This window comes from Tamandua tetradactyla, chromosome 1 (assembly GCF_023851605.1).
Source record: "Tamandua tetradactyla isolate mTamTet1 chromosome 1, mTamTet1.pri, whole genome shotgun sequence".
NCBI classification, from domain to species: domain Eukaryota; kingdom Metazoa; phylum Chordata; class Mammalia; order Pilosa; family Myrmecophagidae; genus Tamandua; species Tamandua tetradactyla.
In genome coordinates, this window is record NC_135327.1 from 195035540 (window position 1) to 195058353 (window position 22814).

The following is a 22814-nucleotide window of genomic DNA, read 5'->3' on the forward strand; positions in this document are numbered from 1 at the left end:
AGAGAGTGAGTGCACCCCCAGAGGCTGGGTGTTTCTGGGTGTGGTGGGGGTGGGAGCTGGTAGGTCGGAGAAGAGTGAGGCCCTTCTAAGTTGTCAAGGAGTCTAAAAGGAACAGGACCCGGCGCGCTGAAGTGTCACAAACCTTTTCTTCTTAGGTTGCCACATGATGCTACAGTGCTACCTGCAGCAGCCCTGCTCCTGCGGGGCCGTGGGAAAGTGGGGTAGGGTGGGGAGAGTCACCTTGCTCTAAGAGATGAGGTGACTATGGAACACTGAAGTGGTACAATGTTTACCAAAAATCAAAGAATTTAGTCCCAAGAATACGAAGACAACGTGGTGAGGGCAGTCATTAGGCTTTTACACAGTGACCCAGTGTTGAAGGATGAGTGCGTGAATGATGTGTAAGTGTGGCTGCTCCAGTAGGCACTGCGTGACATTATTTTACTGGAGTAGTGATTTTATTATAAAAATTGCTGGCATAGTGCGTTTTAAGCGATTCAGATACGCCACCCCATACTGTAGCACTTTGTATTTGTGATGCAAATGCAGAAAGATTGACAGCTATTGCTGTGGGTGAAGGGGAACTGCAGGGCTCTTTGCTAGGAGTAGCACGATCAGCTCTGGAATCTCAGAAATACTAATAAAAACAATGACTTTCTGTTAGTGCCCGTTATGTGTTCTCAGAGCTTCCTTGTATTTCTTGTATTTATGTAATTCTCGGACCATTACTACATGGTAAGTGTTAGTATCTCCATTTTGCAGAGAAGGAAACTGAGGCATGGGGCTATTAGAGAAATTGCCTGAGGTTGCTCATTAATAATGCTAGGGGGCAGGACTTGAACCCAGGAGGTCTGCTTTAGAACCTGTGCTCCTAGCCATTATGCCCCATTGTGCCGTAAAAAAAAAAAAAAAAGATACAATTTTTTAAAACATATAGAATACAATGTTGTCTAATCTTGAGATATAAGAGAGCCTCTTAAACCAGATTGAAAACACAGAGAGAAAAAGATTTTTCTGCCCTAGCTTAAATACATATGTATATATAAAATGTCTTTTTTTTTTTTTTTTTAGTTAGTTCATTTGGGATTTTTAATAGTTGCAACCAAATCCCCCTAGTTTTTTATTTTGAAAATTTTTATTTTGAAAATATTCAACATTGAGTAAGTCATTGTTAACATTTTATCCTGTTTGCTTTCTCTCTTCTCTCTCTCTCTCTCTCTCTGTCACACACACACACAGTTTTTGTAGCCATAGTAGTCCTAGATGTGACATTTGGCCCTAAGCACATCTATATTTCCTAAGAATAGGTACATTCTTCTACATGACTGTATCACTAGTATCACACAAGAAAATTAATAACTCTGTATCATCATGTATTTCACCCATAATCGAATTTTATAATCTTTACCCTGCCCCCCCGGCCCCCCAATCAGTATCAGATCAGGCTGAAATCAGGATCCAATGCAGTACTTTTTCTTTTCCATAACATGAATTTTTTTGAAGAATCCAGGCCAATTTTCTTGTTGAATGTCCGTGTTCTGGATTTTATGTGATAATTTCTGCTTGGTGTTGTTTAACTTGTTCCTCCATCCCCTGTGTTTCCTATTAACTGAATTTAGGACTGAAGGCTTAATCAGATTTAGGCGAAACCCTTTTGATAGAAATATTTTATATTGCATCACATCAGGTCCTCTGTTGTGTAAGGTAATAGCTAGCAGGTGTCTCATTGTAAGGTTCCTTTCCTTCCCCATTTGTAATTGTAAGTAGCCTGTGGGGTGATAATTTGGCATCTTGGAAATAAACTGCTCCCCACCAACCTTTAGTCCAGTGGTTTCAGGTTCCATCGACAATCCTTTCCTAAACTAGTTATGTTGGGGTTGCCAAATGTTGGTTTTCTAATTCTGAGTTCCTTCTGCAAGTATTAGTTGGTCTTCTACCAAGAAGAGCTTTTACCCACCCTACCTGTTTTTAAAATATCACTCTTGTTTCATGGATTTTTTTCTTGTTGTTTAAATGTTATAATGAATTACAAAATTAACAGGTTTTATATTTTTGCATGGCAAAAGATAGTGTAGGAGTATTTGCTTACGATGTACGTATGCTGATAAACAGGTAACATACCTACACATTGTTAAGAAAAAGATTTTTAAAACCCAGGAGAAAAACAGGCAAAGAATAGGACCAGGCAGATAATTCAGAGAATAGGAAATGCGAATTATCAATGAACAGAGAAAAAAAGCTCAACCTTACTAGTTATCAGGAAATCAGATTAAAAGCACAAGTTCTGGACCAGCCCTGATCAAGATGACAGAGTAAGAAGCTTCAGGGCTGTGTTGCCCCAATAGAAGCTTTAAACAACCAGCAAGAATATAGGCAAAAACATTGCTCACAAAGTTCCAGAAAACAGTTGAAGCATTGCGCAACTGGACAAGACCAAATCAAGGCCAAGGCCATTTAAAAGCAGTAGGATCTCATGTCCACTGACCGGCCGTTTCCCTCCCCCTGGCAGGCTCGGGCGTCATTCCCCATGCTTCGGTGCTGATCCATGGTGTCGGGTCCAGAGGAAACAGAGCAGCCCTCATGCATATACTGGGAGCATGTATGTCTGGCCCCATCTTTCTGGAGGTGGCCTGAGGGACTCGCTGCCCTAGAACTTGTGCCTCATGTAGAGGGGGCACACAACCCCACAGAGCTGCCCTACAGAATGGTGTCTGGGGAAGGGCTGGCTGGCTGTAGAACGTCTAGGGGAGCACTAGAGACCTGGATAGACGAGACTATTTCCTAGGGAAGAAGGGATATTCAGAACTGGTAAAGGGGGGAATTCCTACGGCAACACATGCCCAGGACAAGTAACATGTGCAGAAAGGATCAGGGGACCCCTAATGCTTTGGCCTAGGGCTGTTCTCTGCACATATCGTACAGATAAGCCTTGAGGGACAGCACTTACACAGGCCAATCTGCAAAGACAAAAAAAAGATAATTTCATTTTTTCCTTTAACTTCTCTTCCTCCTCCTCTTTCTTCTCCATCATCATGCTCTTTTCTTCCTTCTTCTTCCCCTCCTCCTCCTCTTCCTCCTTCTTTCCTGGCAATCAAGGAAAGCTCATAATGGCCCTTAAATTCCAGTGAAACACATTCAAATATCAAAATTCTCAGGTCTTAACAAAAGGTTACAGAACATGCAAAGAAACAGGAAGTGATAGCCCAGGCAAAGGAGAAGATTAAAGAATTAGAAACCATCAATGAGGAGAGCCAGATCTGGGACATACAAGACAAAGACTTAAAAAAATGGTCCTAAACATGTTCAAAGAGTTAAATGGAAATATGGACAAACTAAAGGGAATCAGTAAAATAACAGATGAACACAAAGAGAGTATGAGGGGAGAGATGGGAATTATGAAAAGTAACCAAATAGAGCTGAAGATCACAGTAACAAAAGTTTTTTAATTCCCTAGAGGGGTTCAATACTAAATTGGAGCTGGGAAATGAAACACTCAGAGAACTTGAAGATAAGACAATTGAAATCATTCAGTCTGAGGAACAGAAAGAAGAAAGAAAGAAGAAAAGTGATCAGAGCCTGAGGAACCTGTAGGACACCATCAAGCTTACCAATATAGGCATCGTGGTAGTCCCAGAAGAAGAAAGAGGCAGAGAAAATATTCAAAGAAATGGTGGCTGAAAACTTCCAAAATGTAATGAAAGTACAGAATATACACATCCAAGATGCTCAGCAAACTCCATACAGGATAAACCCAAATAGACACACAGTGGCATATTACAATCAAACTGTTGAATGCCAAAAATAGAGAATTCTGAAAGCCACATGAGGGAAGCAGTGTGTTACTATATGTCATAGAGACAGAGAGTACAATACAGGTTGTCAGGGAGGGGGAATGTCATGAGAGGGGGAATGGGACATTAGTTCATAATGGTATGTGGGATTTCTGTTTGGGGAGATAGGAAAGTATTAATAATGGAAAGTGGTGAGGGCACCACCATATTGTAAGTATGATTAATCCCATTCAATGGTATGCTTGGGAGGGGTTGGGATTGGAAAGCTTAGGTTGTATTTTTGTTCCCACAATAAAGAAAAGAAAAGAAAGAGAGAGAAAGAAAGAGACAATGACAGTTAAATGCAGTTCATAATCCTGGTTGGGAGAAAAAGCTCAAAAGGACATTATTGGGACATAGAAAAAAATGGAATATAGACTGTCAGTTTTATATGAATGTTAAAATCTCCTGAACTTGATCATCACACTTAAGGTGGTTATGTAAGTGAATATCCTTGTTAGGAAATGTACGTGGCAGCATTAAGTGTTCAAGGAACATGATGTATATACAACCTACACTGAAGGTTTCAGAAAATGAATTGCGAAAGAGAGAGAGAATGATGTGGCAAAACGTTAAGACTGGTGGATCTGGGGGAGGGGGAGGGGGAGGGGTATGCTGGAGTTCTTTGTATGGGGTTTGTGTTATTCTTGTAATGGTCCTGTAAGTTTGAAAACATTTCAAAATAAAAAGTTTTTTTAAAAAATGGATAAGGTACCATGTTCCCTTGCCCAAATAGCAACAAAGTGAGCTGATAGCAGTGGTAAATGTAGGTATTCTGGTTGAGGAGTCCTGTGTAGTGTTTCTGTATTATTTTTGCAATTTCCCTGTTAAGTGTAACATTATTTCAAAATAAAAAGTTTTCAAAAAAAAAAAATGAGCCGATAATTTTTCATGCTTTTGAAGGTGTGACAAAATGAGCATTCTCATCCATTGCAGATAGGAGAATGGGAGAATGAATTGCTGCCATGTTTTTGGAAAAATGATCAGATATTTTTATCTACTGATATTAAAAATTCAACCTAACTATCCTACTTTTGGGATTGTATCCTATAGAAAGAAAACACATATGTGCACAGGTATTTATTACGGCCTTGCTTGTCATGGTTTAAAAAAATTAGGCAGTGACCTGAACGTCCAACAGTCAGGGAATGGGTGAAGAATTGATGGTGCCCATTGCGCAATATCATGAAGCTAACAAATGAGAATGAATTAGAACCACAGCACCGACCTGGAGGATGTCCACAGCAGCATGTCAATGCACTGGTGAGCGGGGCCTTGGTGTCCCAGGTGGTGAAATGGTGAAGCAGAATCCTGTTGAGATGTAAGCAAAAGGGGAGGAAGTGAACACCCATTCAAGAAGCTTCATTGTGAAGGAAAGAGGAAGTTGGTGGTAAGAAGAGAGGGCCTGGGGCCAAAGAGAACATTTTTCTGTTTGTCGTGAATGTGGTTTTTTTGTTTGTTTGTTTGTTTTTATGCTGTAGGTGAAAGGATGACATAGTGACCTCGTGAATGCGTTTTTATGCAGTTAAAAAAAAAGATTGGCAAAGCATGTATTTAGTGTACTAGCAACATCCGCACTTTCTTCTTTGTATCAGTCTGAATGAGAAAAGTCTTGTGAGTGCTTGTTAGAAAGGTGTCTGCCGTGGGGAGAGAATCTGGAGTGACCTCAGAGTGGTTGCAGGTGGAGAGGGGCCTGCTGGAGGGGCAGGGAAGAGCGGCAGGGCAGGGGCGCTGCTGGAGAGAGGGGGGGTCTCAGTGGGGAGAAAGCAGACCCGTGTTTCTGCTGTGATAATTCCTCTCTGCATTCAGCCCCCATTCTGAGCAGAACCCCACTCCGAAGTCTTCTGAGCAATCTTCAGTCGGCCCTGAAGTCTTCTTTTTCTTGACATGGAAGTGATGTTGTCTCTATAAACATATCAGAAAGTACAGTGAAATGTATGTATTGCAGAAAATGTTGAAGAAGCAGAAACAAATCACCAAAAATCCTAACCCAGACAGTGAGCCACTGATAGCATTTTCAGCTCTTTCCTTTTCTTGTCCTGTATTTTTTACATGGGTTCAAGTTACATTCAATTTTGTATCTTGCTTTTAAAGAAAAGTCATAAGCGCTTCGACTCATGTTAAGTAAGAGAGTCTTTGGCTACATTATTTTAAATGGTTGCATGCTATTAACCATACAGATGTAAAATAATCTCCCCCATTATGTGGTGTTGGACATTTAGGGTTGTTTTTACTGTTTTGGAAGTGCTGAGCTTCTTTGGGTTTAAATTTTTTTTTTTTTTTTTTTTTTTTTACATGGGCAGACATCAGGAATCGAACCCGGGTACTCTGGCATCGCAGGCAAGCATTCCTGCCTGCTGAGCCACCATGGCCCGCCCAGGGCTTAAATCTTTACTTCCATTTCAGATGGTCTTCTTAGGAATTACCTGGGGGAAAGTATGAAGCGTATGTACTTTTTCCCCTTCATGCATGTGGCTGAGCTGCAGTTCCACCTGCTGGAGCCAGGATGGCCCTGAGAGTAGCCCTCTAAGGACTCCCTTCCCTGCACCCCTGTCAGCTTAAGGCAGCCACATTAAAACAACTGCACTTTGTGGCTCTGGTAGGAAGAAACAGCATTGCGTTTTTATTTTAATTTCTTTAATTTCTTTCTTTGAGTACCAAAAGAAGCTGAGTGGTTTATCATGTTTATTGGCCATTTGTAGTTTCTTTCTTTTCTGTTTTTTAAGTAATGTGTATGAGCTTTTCATATATTAATGATATTAATTAACCCACTGATGTAGTTCATGTATTTTTTTTTCAAGTTGTTGATTTCCCTTGAAGTATGTTTACCTTAGGGTTTAAACATTTTTTTCTTGCTCAGGATTTTAAATTTTTAGGTCATCGAATCTATTGATCTTTTCTCACCTGTCTTTTAAATCTGATGAGCTTTTCATATTCCTTTGGGCCTCTTTGTTTCCCATAGTCCATCAAACCCTTTTCTTTTTTTTTTTGATTGAATTTTTTTTTATTACTAATATCCTAATATCATTTTATATTATATCATTTAATATTACTAATATCATCCACCCATTTTGGTCTAGGAAATGACCTACAGATTCTCAAGATTGCTTTGAACTTAGATATAATTATCAGCATCCTATTTACAGCTGGGGCAACTAAAGCAGGAAGATGTAAAGTAACATTCTTAGCATAATACATCTAAAAGTGTCAATTTCAAGCTTTGAACCCAGAGTGCTGATTCAAGCAGCATCAAACCCTTTTCTTGCCACTCCTGTCCCAGTTTTGCACAAATTTTCCTAACCAGCTGTGGGAGGTGATCTTCCTTCGGCTGGCCCCAAGGCTCAGGGCCTTGGTCAGCAGAGTCTGCATGACGGAGAGGGGATGGCTGGGGCAGGGGGTAGATAGGTGAAATCAGTGGCCCACAGAGGGAGGTGGGGAGCGAGTGAGTGCAGGCTTTGAGGACGAAGATGAGTGGAAGACTGCATGTACAAAACAGCACAGGTAGAGGTGGGAAGGGGAGGGCTGACCCATGGTTGAGGGGAGGACAAAAGGAGACTGAAATTAAGCAGTGGTGGATGAGCATTTGCAGGTGGTTCACCAGGGCCTGGCTCTGTATCTGTTACTGCTGTGCATCATTGTTTTTAACATTTGTTATGGTAACATGCTTGTGCTGGTTTGAAATGATGTATGTACTCTAGAAAAGCCATGTTTCAATCCTAATCCCATTTTGTAAAGGCAGCCATTACTTCTAATTGCTATTCAGTATTGTATGCTTGAAACTGTAATTAGATCATCTCCCTGGAGATGTGATTTAATCAAGAGTGGTTGTTAAGCTGGATCAGGTTGAGACGTGTCTCTACCCATTCGGGTGGGTCTAGATTAGGTTCTGAAGTCCTATTAAATAGGAAGCATTTTGGAGAATGAAGGAGATTCAGAGAGAGCAGAGAATGCTGCAGCATCACGAAGCAGAGTCCATCAGCCAGCGCTTTGGAGGTGAAGAAGGAAAATGCCTCCCGGGGAGCTTCAAGAACCAGGAAGCCAGGAGAGAAAGCTAGCAGATGACACCATGCTCTCCATGTGCCCTTCCAGAGGAGAGAGAAACCCTAGCCATGTTTGCCATGTGCCTTCTCACTTGAGAGAGAAACCCTGAATGTCATTGGCCTTCTTGAACCAAGCTATCTTTCCCTGGATGCCTTAGATTGGACATTTCTATAGACTTGCTTTAATTGGGACATCTTCTCGACCTTAGAACTATAAACTTGCAACTTATTAAATTCCCCTTTTTAAAAGCCATTTTATTTCTGGTATATTGCATTCTGGCAGCTAGCAAACTAGAACAATGCTGCAAAACAGTTTCCATTTTAACCACTTTCAGGTATAGAATTCAGTTATTACATTCACAATGCTTTGCTGCCGTCACCACCATCCATTACCAAAACGTTTCCATCACCCCTGACAGCAGCTCTATACCCATTAAGCAATAATCTCCCATTCCCTACCCCACTCCTAGAACCCTGCAGTCTACTTTCTGTCTCTAGGAATTTGTATATTCTAGGTATTTCATACAAGTGAGATCATACAATATTTGTCCTTTTGTGTTTGGCTGTTTCACCCAACATGATGTTTTCAAGGTGCCACTGTGTGTCATAAGCTGTCTTATGCCCTGAGACTGGCCGTATAGGTTGCTGTTGGACAGTCCTGGGGCATGGATCTCTTACTGTCTGGGGAGGAGGATGGTGCCAACCTCCTGGTTGGCTCTGACCTTAGAGTTTAAGTTATCAGAGGACACTGGCCATACTGAATGGGTTTAGAGACCCCTTAGCCTTCTAATCTTGCAGATAAGTACCCCACTGCCCAGAGCAAGCAAAATCACAATTAGTCACGAGCCCAAGTAGGTTCCTTATTCTGGCCCAGAGCTTCCATGAATTTGAGGAGCCTCCCATGGGCCCCCCACAGCTGTAACCAGGGTTACCTGACCCTTTTTCATGATGCTGACCTCTTCCCTTGTGCCCAGGCCTAAGAACTGATGGGTTGGCCAGGGCAGCCCAGGACAGTTGAGAATTAGAATTAAAATGAAAATCTAAAACCCAACCCCTAAACGTGCCAAGACTCTGACTCTGATTCCCAGTCGTTCTATGACATGGGAAAATCCAGTGGGGCTGGGACCACTTGGTGTTTGTGAAGTTGAACCAAGTGAATCTCAGAGCATTTGGGGTTAGTTCTCTGCCTCCAGGGTGGTCAGCTGGTTTCCCCTCACCTGCCTCAGCCCTTCCGCCTTCTGCAGCTAGCTCGTGGTGCAGCCTGGCATTTGAGCCCGGGGCAAGTGCTCTGGCATGCGTTGCCTCTGTGTGGGCCAAGGCTGAGCAATGTGTTGACCTGGCAGGGTCAGATGGGAAGGCCACGTGTCTGACCTCTCTCTAGTAACAGGGAAACCCGCCAGAGAGGGGAGTCTTGGAGAAGGGAATTACCATCAGAAATTCCCTGTGTGCCTGCATGCCTGAAAGGGGAGGGAAGGGGCAGCAGGGATGAACTAGCTAAGACCTCCGTGCTTACAAAACGGAGGGAAGATAAGCAGCTGAAAGTCAAAGAGGATGGAGTCTCTGCTCACTCATCTTTCTCCCTCCTGACAATGAGAACTGGGGCATTTCTCAGGGCTGGCCTGGCCTGTAGGTGGCACCGGCCACATGGCATGAACTTGAGGTGTGTTGAAGAGCCCATTGGCCCCAAATAGTCCCTCTTATGCCTGCCAGGAAAAAAAAAATGATTAAAGGCTAGCATCTGGGCTGCCACTTTGCTTTCTTCTTTTGTAAATGGTGCATGTCTCCGAGAAAGGTGGCTCCTGAAGCCTGTGCCTGTCATTCATATGTCATGGTGACCCAGGGTGGAGTGAATGGGAGTTGGGGGGCAGGAGTTTGTTTGGAAGGTCAGTGAGGAGGAACCTTGGGAAGGGGTCTGTTTGGAAGGAAGGCTAAGGTTGGGCTGTCCTGCTGTGTGGGTCCCAAGAGCAGGAAGGAAAGGAAGATACTTGGGGGGCTGCCTCAGGGATGAACTCTGACTGAAGCCCAGTTTGGGCTCCGGTTGGCCCTGCTTGTCACCAGAAAGATCTCTAGGTCAGATCAGCACTGGCCAAGATAGCCAGATGGCCTGGGCTCAAATCCCAGCTTTAACCACCTACTGGTGGTGACCTTAAGCCAGTTACTTGACCTCTGTTCCTCATCTGTAAAATGGGGAGAATGGTGGTGCCTTCCTTAAAGGGTTATTGTGAGGACTCAGTGCATTCCTGTGCATAAAGTGCTCAATAAGTTCCTGTTGTTATCAGGTGTCAGTGGTGTCTCAGGTGACTGCTGTCTCAAATATATGGGACTTTGCTGTCTAGGGAGCCCCTAGGGCTGACTCTAGCGCCAGCAAGCAGTTAAGTGTTCTCATGAGAGTGTGCGATGAGGCTGGGCCCATGGGCGAGGGGAGGGGTGTATTAAATATTAGCTTGCATATCAAAGAATAGGTGGGTTGCGGATGGGAGAGAAGGAGGTTCCTGGAGGCTTTGTCGTGGCAGCAGGGCTTGCACAGAGGGAGGCCAGGCTCGACTGCAGCTGAAATAGCAGGGACAGATGCAGGAGGCTCATTTGGGCGGCCTGGATCCCTTTTAGGCGGGGCCCATCCTGGCAGCCTCTGAGGATACAGGTACGAGTGCCGGATGCTCAGGGACAGTGGATGGGCTTGGCCTTGGGAACCTGCCGGAGGTCTAGGTCTGAACATAGGCTCCCACCCCCCGGGACAATTACCTGCCCCCACTTTTAAAATCTGTAGTGGAAATTCAGACACTTTTCAACATCTGTCCATTAGAATCCAGCTACCTGAATCTCTTTGTATGTAGCGTGCTCTGAAAACTCCCTGCCTTCTTTGGGATCCCTATGTAGCTCCCCTGCCTTCTTTGGGATCCTAAATTCACATGTCTTTACTTGAACTGACCATGGATTATTATGAGCTCTCGTGGTGGTACCGTCTGCCAGCTCTATTTTGGCTGCCTTTTCATCTCTGTACTGCAGGATTTGTGCAATTATCTGAATAGTTTACTGCACTTTCTCTTTATTGAAATCTTTTATTTTTGTAAAAATAAGAAAATGAAAGTGCTGATACTACTGATAAGGCATGCAGAGTTCATAAATCAACTGCATTTTAGAAATCCATTACGTTGAGAACAAATCCACTGAAGGTAGAGAACAAAAAACATAAAATACAGGAAATGTCAAAATTGTGACAAAAAGGTAGGGTGTGATTAGGGATTTTATAATATTTTACATTCTGAGTCCAGAATCCTCCTGTATCACATGGTAGTATTACAGTCTCATACTCTCCACCTTTCAGGCTTATTTCAAGGATCGTAAATGATAATAATGTTTAAAAAGCATCTCACAAGTGCTTGGCATTTGTGGAGCACAAAGAATGGAGCCATAATGCAGCTTCCCTTTCCGCCTCAGGAGGAACTGTTGAAACACAGGCTGACTTTTTAGCAGAAAAGTCTGTTGTCCTAACACAGGCCTCCAGGCAGCGGCTTATTGTGGCCCCAGGACAGAGCCGCGTCTACATCACTTTCAGGATGTGGAAAGGTGGGAGAACGTCAGGAGCCCAGTGGAGGGACATACAGATAAACTGAATTTTTCAAGGGAAGGGACTGTGTCTCATCCATGCTTATATCTTGGGTGCTCACTCCAGTGCCCAGCAGAGAACTCATTGGCCAAAAGAATAAAGGAAAGAAAGAAAAAAATAAAGAAACTACACTTAAGTAGCTAGATGCCTCCTAAAAAAGCCATTTCTGGGCTGGCTGGTATGAGTCCATGCCCCTCCAGAAAGTGTGTCTTTGTTTCCTCCCCTCAGCACACTGCCCCCGTACCCTGCTACTTCTCTGCCTGCCCCTCCACCCTAGCCCCTTTGGCTTCCTCAGCCTTTATGTGTGGAGGAGAGGAAACAATTCCCTAGGGAGCTCTCTGACATTCTGATCTTGGGAGATGGGGAAGAATTCCTAGTACCCTAAAATCAGTGTCTGAAGGTCCCAGGTGTCATGGGGGCTTTCTGTGCCAGTCATAACTGTGGACCCTTAGGGAAGCCACTGCAGGTGTTCTTGATATCTGTGTTACCTCTTGACAGGGTGGGGCAGAGACTTTTGTCTGTGTCCCCAGTGCCTTAAACAGTGTCCTTCTCTGTAAAATGAGAGGGTGGTACCAGAACATGAGTTCTTAACCTGGAATTGATGGCAGGGCTTAAGCAGATTAGGAGCCTCCTTTTAAATTTCTTTATTTTTGAGGGGTGCACGGATCAGGAATTGAACCTGGGTCTCCTGCACGAACAGGCGAGCACTCTACCAACGAATCATTCATGTTCACCCTTAGGAAAACTTCTTTTAAAAAACGCACATACTTATTCACATGTGCATTTTTTTTCCTATTGAGTCCATAGCTTTCATCAGATTTTTTAGAGAAAAACATGATCCAAAATGGGCCAGAAGGATCTCCAAAGGTCCACCCGAGCTCGGAGGTCTGTTGGAGAAGAGACGATAGGACCAACCCAGTAGGTGACAGGCCTGAGTGGGTATGAAACTACTGAGGTCATAGACTGATGGTGTTCCAACTAGATTTCTGATTTGAAAAAAGTGAATGCTGATTTAAATAATTCTTGTGTCCAATATGGTGCTCTCTCTTCCTGCTGAGTGCCAGAATGCCCCAGTCACATCAGTGACCTTCCTGATGGCTTCAGCTGGGCAGGTGGCATTATCCCTGTTTTACAGATTAAAAACAGACCTAGTAAAGTTAGAAGGCAATAGTTGAGAGCCATATAGCTAAAAGGTGACAATCGAGGCTGAATTAAAACCCACTTCTCTCAACTCTGGAACGTGTGTCTTGCCAGTGCACCACCAGGACTCTCCACCTGGGATTTGTGCACATTATTTTTGCCTGGGACTTACGTCCTCAACAGACTGCACTGGGCAGGGACCATCTCTTTTAAACCCACAAGGAGTACAAAAGCCTGGGTACACAGTTCATACTTAGTAAAGACATTCATTCATTCATTCACACATATATTCACTGCACATCTTCGGTGGCCCAGGCAGAGTTCTCATGGGGAGCATTAAACACAAAAGAAAAGTATCCAAGAATGATGAGTGTTGTGACAGAGGGACTGGGCAATTAGACAGGCAGGGAAGGTCTCCCGAGGTAGTAACATTTAAGCTGAGCTCAGAATGACCTGAAGGAGCCAGCTGTGTCAGGCAGAAGGCAAAGCAGTGTAGAGATCTTAAGTAGGAAACAAGCTTGACCTGTTTGAGGTTTTGTGGCAGGACTGAGGTGGATAATAAGGGCTATAGAGATGAGATCAAAGAAGTAGCCAGGAGTCAGATCACATAAGGCATTACAAAAGAATAAAGAGTTTGGGTGTAATTCTACATTTAATAGAAAGTCATTGGAGGGTTTTGGCTGGGGCTTGATGAAAGTCATGTTTTTAAAAGAGCACTCTTCCTGTTGTAAAGAAAATAGATTGGTGGTGGTGGTGGTGGTATAGGGTGGATGTGTGTGTGTGTTTGTGGGGGTCATCTAGGAAGCTCATGTCATTTGGCCAAGGGAAAATGGGGGCTTGCCTTAGTGTTTTACAAAGGAGGTGGTGAGATGGGGATGGATTTGGGATATGTTTGGGAGGTTGGGCCAGCAGGACCAACCAATGGATTGGATGTGGCGGGGTGGTGGAAAGGAGGGAATCGAGGATAATACCTTCTAGGTTTTGGGCTTGAGCAAGCAGGGTAGTTGATGATGTGCCGTTTATTAATATGATGGGAAAACAATGGGGATGAAGTAGTTTGGGAGATGGAATTTAGAGGTTTGGTTGCTATTGCCTTTGCTACTGCTGACTCTAGTCGTCTCAGTGGACAACACTTGAAACTTTTAAGAGGGGGGTTGCAGCCTGCCAGTGGGAGTATGGTAGGGGTGAAGCGGTAGGTAGTGGGCAAGCCTGGGTGGGGGTGGGGCAGCCCAAACGATTCTTTCCTCTTCTCCCCTGTTTCCTTCATCTCTAACCCAGAGGCCTGAGTAAAGAAAGCAGAATTTCCTAGAGACCTACCAACCTTGGGATAACTCTGGGTGTTGCACTCACTGCCTACCTTGGGCAATCGTCACCCAACCAGAGGGGCTTTTGGCCAACCAGAAGGGCCACTGCAGGACGATGCTGGCGTCCCTGCCCGCCTTTCTCTGGCACAGAGCTGCAGGAAGATGTTTTGCTGCCACCTTGTGGACAAGATCCTGAACCATGCCGGAGGGCCAGTGTGGCTCTCCCACCGCACCAGCCTGCTGGAGAAAGCAAGAGCCTTCCCCTCCGGGGCCACCCACAAGCTTTGGCTTTTAGGAGAAAGCTAATCCTTCCTCATCTCTGAGAAAGACAGCCACAAGTTTCTGAGGGTTGTGTCAGCCTTAGCTGGACACACCTCAATTCTTATCAATGGCCCAACCAACAAATATTTGAGTGGAGGGAGGGCTAGGTACAAGGTACTATGGGGTTTCTGGGGCAGAGGCTACCTTTTTCCTCTTCTCAGAGCCGGATTTATATTTGAGTGCAGTGTTTCATATATTGCACCTCAGTCGTTGTTTTTCTCTTTTGCCGTAATGACCTTGAAGTGGATTCATAGTAAACCCCCCCTCACTCCCCAGACACACGTGTGCACGCATAGGCATGCGCGCACACACACACACACACACACACACACACACACACACACCTTCCTCAGAGCAGGACATCTGAGGCCCAGGCCAGTTTGTAACTATTTCAGCTCACCCAGCAATTGGGTCTATCTAGAATTAGCGACTTCCCGTTCGGATCTGTAGTCACTTGGAGCAGACAGGGCTCCTTGGTGCTCGTCTTCACTCCCTACCTTTAGGAGGAAGGAATTCATCCTGACCCACACTGCAGGCATCATTTAATACCCCCAGCAACTTCCTTGGAGTCTCTTAGCTCCATAGTGATAAATCTATGGCCTTAAGAAACATAGAAGGGACAGGAAGGCTAATTTTATGGAATTTCTTCACTGTTTATATGGTTCCAGCTTGGAGCTTTTTAGGGCTGTCCTAATTTCCTTCAGGCCCAGTAGGGAATTGGCTGTATTGAGTGGTACTGTATTTGCCACGTTTTTGGAGAAGAATTTTGTAAGACAGACCTGAGACCTAGTCCCTCACCCGGGGCTGATGCCAAAGAGGAAAAGAGGTGTGTTGTATGCCTGCCTGTGGTTGTTTTTCTTTTTGGGGTCTTTGATGTGATGTCCTGGCACATTTATGTTTGGGCAGGTCCCCTTCCCTGCCTACTTTCTCCAGGTCAGAAAAGGTTTCTGGAAAAAAGGGATAGGAAGGAGGAGGCAGCCAGGTGAGGAAGAGCAAGCTGTTCCAGGTTTGGTAGTTGACCCAGGCTGAGTTTTTCACCTGGACTGTGCAGGTGCAGTGGACCCGGAAGCTGGTGTGTCCTCTGAGAATGCAAAACGTTTTCTCACCTCTGAGATTGGGCAGTGCCACCTGCCTTCCAAGAGACCCCTTGTGTGTGACTGTCTATGGGAGCATGTGTGGAGATGGGGCCTTTTCCCTTTTTCTCCTGTCCTGCTCTTCTCCACTAAGAGCAGCTTGTGTATGAGAGAGGGTTCAGCTCAGAAGAGGCCAGTGCCTCCTGGGTTCCATCCCCTGTGGGGCACATTGTCCACTGCCCTTCACCCCAGTCCCCAAAGGGTGGCTCCCCTCATTGCTACTCTGTGCTTGCATTTTCATTGACTTGGGAGAAATGCTTGTGAATGAGTGACCTGATTATTTTGAGAAAGGGTAATTTTGCTGTGTGTGTGTAGGAGAGAGAGGAGAGGCAGATATGCAGAAAGAGAAGTTGAGGCAGAGGAACACATTTCCTTCTTCCCTTTAGCTCAGTGAGGTTGGGAGACTTAAACACGGAAATGTGAGCCAGGATTCGTGTGTTGTATTCTTGTCTCTATGTCTGACTGACTCAGATTCTTGGGAAAGGCCCTTCTGCTGAACCATCTATTATGTGGGGATATACATCCCAGAGAGCAAGAAGTGATCCCACCACTGTTAATAACTAGTCCTAGAAAAATCCAAATCACCCCCAGGGCCTCTCCAGGCCAGGGAGATCCAGACCAGGACTTCTGAATTTCCAGCTCTTGTTTCTGTGGGGGGACACCTTGGATCGAGAGGCCCAACCTTCCTTAGGCATTCCCCCAACCCCAGCCCCCTCAGGAATGTGCCACTTTATCTTGTACTTAGCTTCTGACTAGAACCATGGAATTCTAAAGCTGAAAAGGACTTGGGAGTTGGGTTAGACGGGGTGGGAGTGGGGGTGGTGGTGAGTGGGGTATTAGCTCCTTAAAGGAAATGCAAGGCCTCTCATCCCTTGCCATTAGCTGAACTGGTTTCTCCTGATCTGATCACCATACAGAAGCAGCAGCAGCAGCTGCTGCCCCTTGATGAGTTCTTACTTTGTGGATTATGGTAAAGTGGGTAATCTCCAGGGCCTCAGGAGATGACTGATGTTTAAAATGCAGTGTAAATCAAAACATGGGAACAGATGCTGAAGTGAGCCATGGATTTTCTGAGTGGCTGGTACAACCGTCAGTCATGAAGTTGAAAGGGCATCTGTGCTTGGAAGAGCAGTGTTTACCTTTACAGTGTCAGACTCCAACCAGTCTTGCAACCTAATGTTTCGCCTTGGGGATCAACATCTGGACAGTAGGTGGGACCCAGTGATCAGCAAGAAGCCAGAGACTTCAGGGACTCAACTGAGTCATTTGTACAGAACTGCAGGGTCCAGGCCCAGAGGTTATTTGATTTTCTGCTTCCCTCAGGCATGATGACACTTAACCCAGTCTAAATAGATGAGTATCTTCTGGATTTTATAATCTTCAAAGAAAAAGGCAGCCTCAGTCATAAGCAGAAAGCCTATTGCAGCATCAAGCAACTCTTATTCTCAACATTTTTTAGAACTCAGAATATCTGAGGCAAAAATTACTAGGATCAACTTACTCAGGCTTCCCATTTTACAGATGGAGACTGAAGTCTGGAGAAGGTTTGTGAATTGCCTTCTAACTCCTAATTTAGACTTTTAATAACTCACACCCTGATGTATATGTATCACCTTTTGATGGTTCAGCCTTCAGAGAAAGGGAAAATGGGCCAATTTTCTCCAAAAATGGGGCCCAGCCTGTGGTGTAGGCCAGGACTGTTATTTGTCCCTCTGTTAATGACAGCTCCTCACCTACCTGCCCCAATCTTAGGTGGAGCCCTGGGCTGGAATTTCCTGTTTTCTGACGGGCTCCCGGGGGCTGCCCCAGCAGGCTGGCTCCCCTGCCGCCGTTCCTGGGTGTTCCAGGCCAGGCTTGCCGCCTCTCTCTCCTTCCTGGGCTGGCTCCCGGCCTCTCCAGGTCTGGGCTTGCCGGCTGAGAGGTGGAGGAGTTGAGGGACTCACTCGGTCCGAAACCAGGGGCCCGAAACCAGAGGGCCATCCGTCCCGGCCACAGTCCCGGCCCGGCAGAGTTCCAGAGCCCCTCGCCATGGGCCTGGCCTTCGCCCCCGGGCCCTGAGCATGGAACGGGGCTGGCCGCCGGGTGACAGCTGCAGCAGGGAGCGGCCCGCCGCCTGCCGCCGCGCCCTCAGCGTCTGCGACTCGCTGGACCTGCACGGCGCCCCAGCCGGCCGCGCCGTCGCCGCCGTGCAGGCCGCTCTCTGCGCAGCCCACGAGCAGCCGGCGCGGCCGCGGAGTATCTGCTCGGGCGGCTCCGGGCCGCCGCCCCCCAGCGTCCGGAGCCTGCTGCTCGGCCTCCTGCGTCCGCGCCTCGGTCGCCGGAGCCAGTCGGACGGGCCCCTGCAGGCCGCGACCCCGGGCGCAGAACCCTCGGGGCTGCCGGGCACTCCGCACACCGGCTGTCCCGAGCCCGCCGAGCCCGGTGCCCCGTCCAGCCCTGGGCCGGCCCGACGCAGCCGGGCTCCGGGGGAGCAGCCTCCGCGGCCGCGGCCCACCAGCATGACGTTTCTGGAGGTGAACCGCCTGGAACTCTCGGGAGCCGCCGACGCGCCGGCCACGGGTGGGGGCCTGGGCCGAGCGGGCAGCTCGGGTTTCCTCAGGGGCGCCTCGCTGTGGAGCAGCCAGCGCTGGCAGGTATTTCGGGGGAGCGGAGGGCGGAACGCCGAGGCCCCCCGAAGAGGCTTCTCAGCCCTGAGGAAGAGTTTCAGCTTCCGGCTGCGGCGGGGCCAGGAGATCCGGCGCTCCGAGTCGGGACTGCTGCCGCGGCCGCCCCGGACGCGCACTAAGAGCGACGGCGACGCCAGCTCCCTGCACGCCTTCCCCAGCCGCCGCGATCTCCTGTTCCCCGAAGGCAGGCGGGGGACGTCCGACCCTAGCCGCCCCCGCGCGGGCGCCAGCCTCTGGAAGCTGCTCACCAGCCGCTTCCGCCGGAGGGAGCCGGGGCCCACCGGACCCGCGGAGCCTCTGTGGAGCCGCCGGGCGGCCGCGGCCCCGCTGCTCCTGGGTGTGCAGAGCGCGCCGTCGGCCCCGCCGCCTGGTAAGGAGAAGGGGGCGCGGCGCGGCACGGGGTTCCGGCAACTTGGGGCTTTCCCGGCCTTGGGCCCTGCGGAGCGCGAGGCGCCGCCTCCGGCCTTAAGACCCTGGGACCCGGGAACGGCAGAGCCCCGGCTCTCAGTATCCTGAAAGACCGAGGGCCTCCCTGATTGAGGACTATGAGAAAGTTGAGAGTTGGTGTAAAAATTGTTGAACCTACCTGGTAGAGGTGGGCGTGTGATGTGGCCAGATGGGGTTTGGCTGGGTTGAGGGGCCTTGGCCGAGATAGATAAGCTGTGGCTGTAGTGGCTCCCAGTCAGTGTCTGGGGTGATTGACAAGGTCCGGAGAAGGGCATGTTTTGGGCCAGGAAGCAGTGGTGGGAGGCAGAGGAGGACTTCCAGGCCATGGCTGGACATCCCTGGGGCAATCAGGTGATAGCCCTGACCCCGACGATCACTGACTATCAGACCAGGAAGGGACTCAGAAGATTAGAACCTGGTGCTCTTATTTGGGATGAGGCTTTGAGGCCCAGAGAAACAAAGAGACTTACCTAGAGCCAGCTGGTTCTAGCTGAACTAGAACACGAGTTTCCTAACTCCCAGGCTGGTATTGCCCTTTCATCTCTGGCTGCCGATTCATGTGATTTTAGGGACTGTTTGTGGACCCGGTCGTGATAACTCATGTGTGAAAGAACCTGGGACCGTGTGTGTATCTGGGAGCCTAGGGAGATGAAGTCTGCCCTCCCCAGCCAGAGAGGCCTGTCAAGGACAGGGCCATGTGAAGCTCACGGGAGGCTCTACCTTAAAATCTAGAAAGATGAAGAAGAGGGCGGTGGGCTTTTGCAGGGGAGCAGCGAGGCTATCCTTTTCCCTGGACGCTGCCCCTTGACTCATCAAGAGGGAGCTTCCAAAGGTGCTAAGAATGGACTGGAGGGGAGGAGATAGGAGCCTAGAGGCGTGTCTCTGTGAATGAAAGGGTCGCCCTGCCTCCCCAGTAAGGAGGAGCTTGGGTAGGAGGGCCGAGTAGGGTAGGGTGGGGTGGAGTGAGCACTTCTCTTTTAGTCCAGCCCTTCCAAGAACCGAGCCAGGTAAGGACGCCTCCCTCTTTACTCTGGCTCAGGAATGTGGTGGGTGGCCCCACCCTGCGGAGGGTGAGCTGTTTCTACTCGCTGCAGGAGGCTGGCCCTTCTACCAAGTGCTCAGCCTGTTTTAGGTCTGGGCTGAGACCTGCTGGGGTGGCCTCTAACCTGCGCCTGGCGTCTGGGCCTTGGGGGCACTTGGCCGGGTGGGGCTCAAGATGGGAGCTACTTACCTGCTGGGGCAGTAAAATGAGGGAGGGACGCACAGGCCAGAGGAATTGAACCCACACCCCTCAAAGTCCTCTTCCTGACAACTGTATTACTCTGTTTTACTTAAAAAGAATTTTGCTGCTTAGGAAGGGGCATTATAGGAGGCAGCTGGGGCTGAGGGTGGTTGTAGATAGTAAGGGGGTTTGTGTATGTGGGGGAGGGGAAGAAGTTTTATATATATATATGCGCTGCCCTGGTCCTAATAGGGATGCCTTCTCTTCCACAGACTCGTTTGTAAACAGCCAGGAGTGGACCTTGAGCCGCTCTGTGCCAGAGCTTAAAGTGGTGAGTGAGTGGAGGGTGAGAGACCAAGGAGCCCTGGAGCTGGGTGGGGCCCAGGCTTGGAGAAGTGAGCCCTCTGTCCCCTTTTTCTGTTTGGTCTCTTCCTTCAGCCTTTTGTTGCTTTTGGCCATCTCCCCCGCCCCCCTTCTCTTATTTTCTCTTTCTTTCCTTTTCCTTTTGCCCTGGTCTTTCCCCCTTCCTCATGCTCACTGGCCTTTCCAGCCCTTTCCTAGGCATTCTTCCTCTTGCCCTCTGAATGCTCCTCTCACCCCTTCCTCTCCCTCAGGGCATTGTGGGGAACCTCTCTAGTGGGAAGTCAGCCCTGGTGCATCGCTATCTGACTGGTACCTACGTCCAGGAGGAGTCCCCCGAAGGTGAGTGGTACAGGCCTAATTTGGACTTTGAGGAGGGCTACTCTGTCCGCTTCCTCTCCTTCAGATTGTCTGAACAGACGCTTTCTCCAGTCTCTTGGCCTTTCCAGTCTTCTTTTATTTCCTTGGTTGGAAACTGTAGATTTCTTCTCTGGTCCCCTTGAGCTCTTTCTCCAAGTTTTGGTCCTGACTGTGAACTCTGTTCTTAGGGGGTCGGTTTAAGAAGGAGATTGTGGTGGATGGTCAGAGTTACCTGCTGCTGATACGAGATGAAGGAGGCCCCCCTGAGTTGCAGGTGATGCTCCTGCCCCAGGACCCATAGAACAGCCCTGGGTAATGGCACCCCTTTCTCCAGCTTCCCAGTTGGCACTGGGAGGGGTTGTGTGGTGGGGGTTGGGGGAAGGTGAAGGAGTCAGCCCCTTCTCATTGCATCTGCCTGGTGGGAGAAGTTTTCATATGATAGGTTGGGGTGGTAATTTAGCTTGGTCTCCCCTTAGTTTGCTGCCTGGGTGGATGCTGTGGTGTTTGTGTTCAGCCTGGAGGATGAAATCAGCTTTCAGACGGTGTATAACTATTTCCTGAGACTCTGCAGCTTCCGCAATGCCAGCGAAGTGCCCATGGTCCTGGTGGGCACTCAGGGTGAGGCTGGGCCCTGCAGGAGGGCAGGACATCTGAGGTTGGGATAGGGACATGTAAGGCCTGTGCACAGGCAAGAGGGAAGACCCCGGGAGCAGGAAGGGAACAGATGGCTGTTGGTCCCCCAGATGAAAGCTGAATGGGCAGATGTGAGAAAGCAGCAGCATTGTCCCACACCATTTCCAGTGCTCATGTGCATCTAGGATGTTGAACAGCAGAGCAACAGAGACTTTTAGCTCTTACCTTGCTGCCCCATTACTGGGGTTCTTCTTTGCACCGAAATTGCTTTGCCTTCCCCAGCTAAACTCTGCAATCCATATAGTCTCAGAGATGGAAAGGCTCCTTAGCAACTATTTGGTACATTTTTGAGATCATGAGTAGAGAGCCAGAGATTAAGTGGTTGGCTCATTTTCAATGAGCTGGTGGCAAAGGTAAATTAAGGCTCAGACTCCCATATTCTCAGGGCTGTGTTTCCCATGGCCTGCCCCCTGCTTTCGCCACCTCATCTTCCCAGCCAGCTGAGTAAACCCCCACCCTCCCTTCTCAAACAGATGCCATCAGTGCTGCGAACCCCCGGGTTATCGATGATGGCAGGGCCCGCAAACTCTCAACGGACTTGAAGCGTTGTACCTACTATGAGACATGCGCGACCTACGGACTCAATGTGGAACGCGTCTTCCAGGACGGTAACTTGGGTGCCGGGTGGGAGTCGCTGACAGGCCAGGGCCTGTGGCCACGTTCCCCATCAGTGGGGCTCAGGAAGGCTCCCTGACAAGTGGAGCCTATGTTTGTTGGAGGAAGGCTCTAAGCTGGGCTTTCCCTTCTCTGCTGTGGAGAGAATTGACTCTGTTGTCCCCTGCAGTGGCACAGAAGGTAGTAGCCTTGCGGAAGAAGCAGCAGCTGGCCATCGGCCCCTGCAAGTCACTGCCTAACTCTCCCAGCCACTCGGCAGTGTCCGCCGCCTCCATCCCAGCCGTGCACATCAACCAGGTGGGCCCAACCTCCCCACCATGCTTCAAACTCCCTTCCACCCTCTGCTCAACCATACACACCTGTCTGGCTACTGAGGTACTTGTCAGTATGTGGTAACCCTCCACCACCTCCACCATAGACCCGTTCCTCACGCCTGCCCCATATTCATTTTATCTCCCGGCCTTGCAGATGGTTTTGAAAGCATTGGCTCTAATACCATTCAGCCTGCACGATTGGCCTTGGCCTAGTCTATTTTCCCGTGCTGACTGTCCCTTCCTGCTAGAGTTTCATACCCTCTTCTCTTTACTGTTCTCATTCCCCCAACCACTTCAGCCCAGAGAACTTGAACGCTTGCTGTAGTTAACATTATTAGAATTGTCGCATGGGCTGCTTCCATGGAAACCTTACTCAGAAGGTACAAGAACAAGAGAAAGTTCTTTTAGGCCTGCTGAGGAATTACCCTTGGCAAAACCGTGAAGAGTGTAAAGGCCTGGCATCCCTCTCCTTTCCTTGGACTTTCTCCTTCCGCCTACTCACTGCTCTCTTCTGTGTGAGTAGAGAATACTCATTCTCACTAACACTAGGGACTTGCCCTGTAATCCCTTCTGTGAGTATTTGTATTTTGGAAGAGCAGTGCATGCCGCAAAGTAATGAGTAACTTTTGGATCAATGTGGGATATTGTGGGGAGGGGTTAATTTTCAGCCAGGTCTTGCTGGCGTTCTTCTAATAATACCCCTGGGACACCTGTCCCCTTCCTGGGCCTACTGCCTGATTAGTTTTTGGCCTTTAGTATATT

At 48.2% G+C, this 22814-nt stretch overlaps 1 protein-coding gene and 1 long non-coding RNA gene across 13 annotated transcripts in view; one reads left to right on the top strand and one right to left on the bottom strand.

The window, feature by feature from the left end:
- Positions 1-22814, top strand: part of AGAP3 (ArfGAP with GTPase domain, ankyrin repeat and PH domain 3) — a 70186-nt gene that overhangs the window by 18741 nt on the left and 28631 nt on the right. For 6 of the 8 annotated variants that reach the window (XM_077149862.1, XM_077149868.1, XM_077149896.1 and 3 more), the window contains exons 2-7: positions 19983-20041; positions 20325-20412; positions 20619-20704; positions 20907-21048; positions 21597-21731; positions 21908-22035. In XM_077149862.1, the coding sequence (XP_077005977.1) occupies positions 19983-20041; positions 20325-20412; positions 20619-20704; positions 20907-21048; positions 21597-21731; positions 21908-22035 (638 nt within the window). Of the gene's footprint in view, positions 1-14585; positions 18412-19982; positions 20042-20324; positions 20413-20618; positions 20705-20906; positions 21049-21596; positions 21732-21907; positions 22036-22176; positions 22568-22814 lie in introns of those variants that run through there. The other 2 variants (XM_077149907.1, XM_077149904.1) reach the window with 2 other exon arrangements.
- Positions 4905-22651, bottom strand: LOC143674374 (uncharacterized). Of its 5 annotated transcripts, none has more exons than XR_013171026.1 (4): positions 22098-22651; positions 21680-21873; positions 5603-5735; positions 4905-5141 (listed from the first exon to the last, which is right to left on the bottom strand). It is a non-coding gene; the product is annotated as an uncharacterized LOC143674374 (long non-coding RNA). The 5 variants fall into 5 exon arrangements; XR_013171017.1 differs by having other exon boundaries at positions 22311-22414; XR_013171024.1 differs by having other exon boundaries at positions 21680-21870; positions 22311-22401.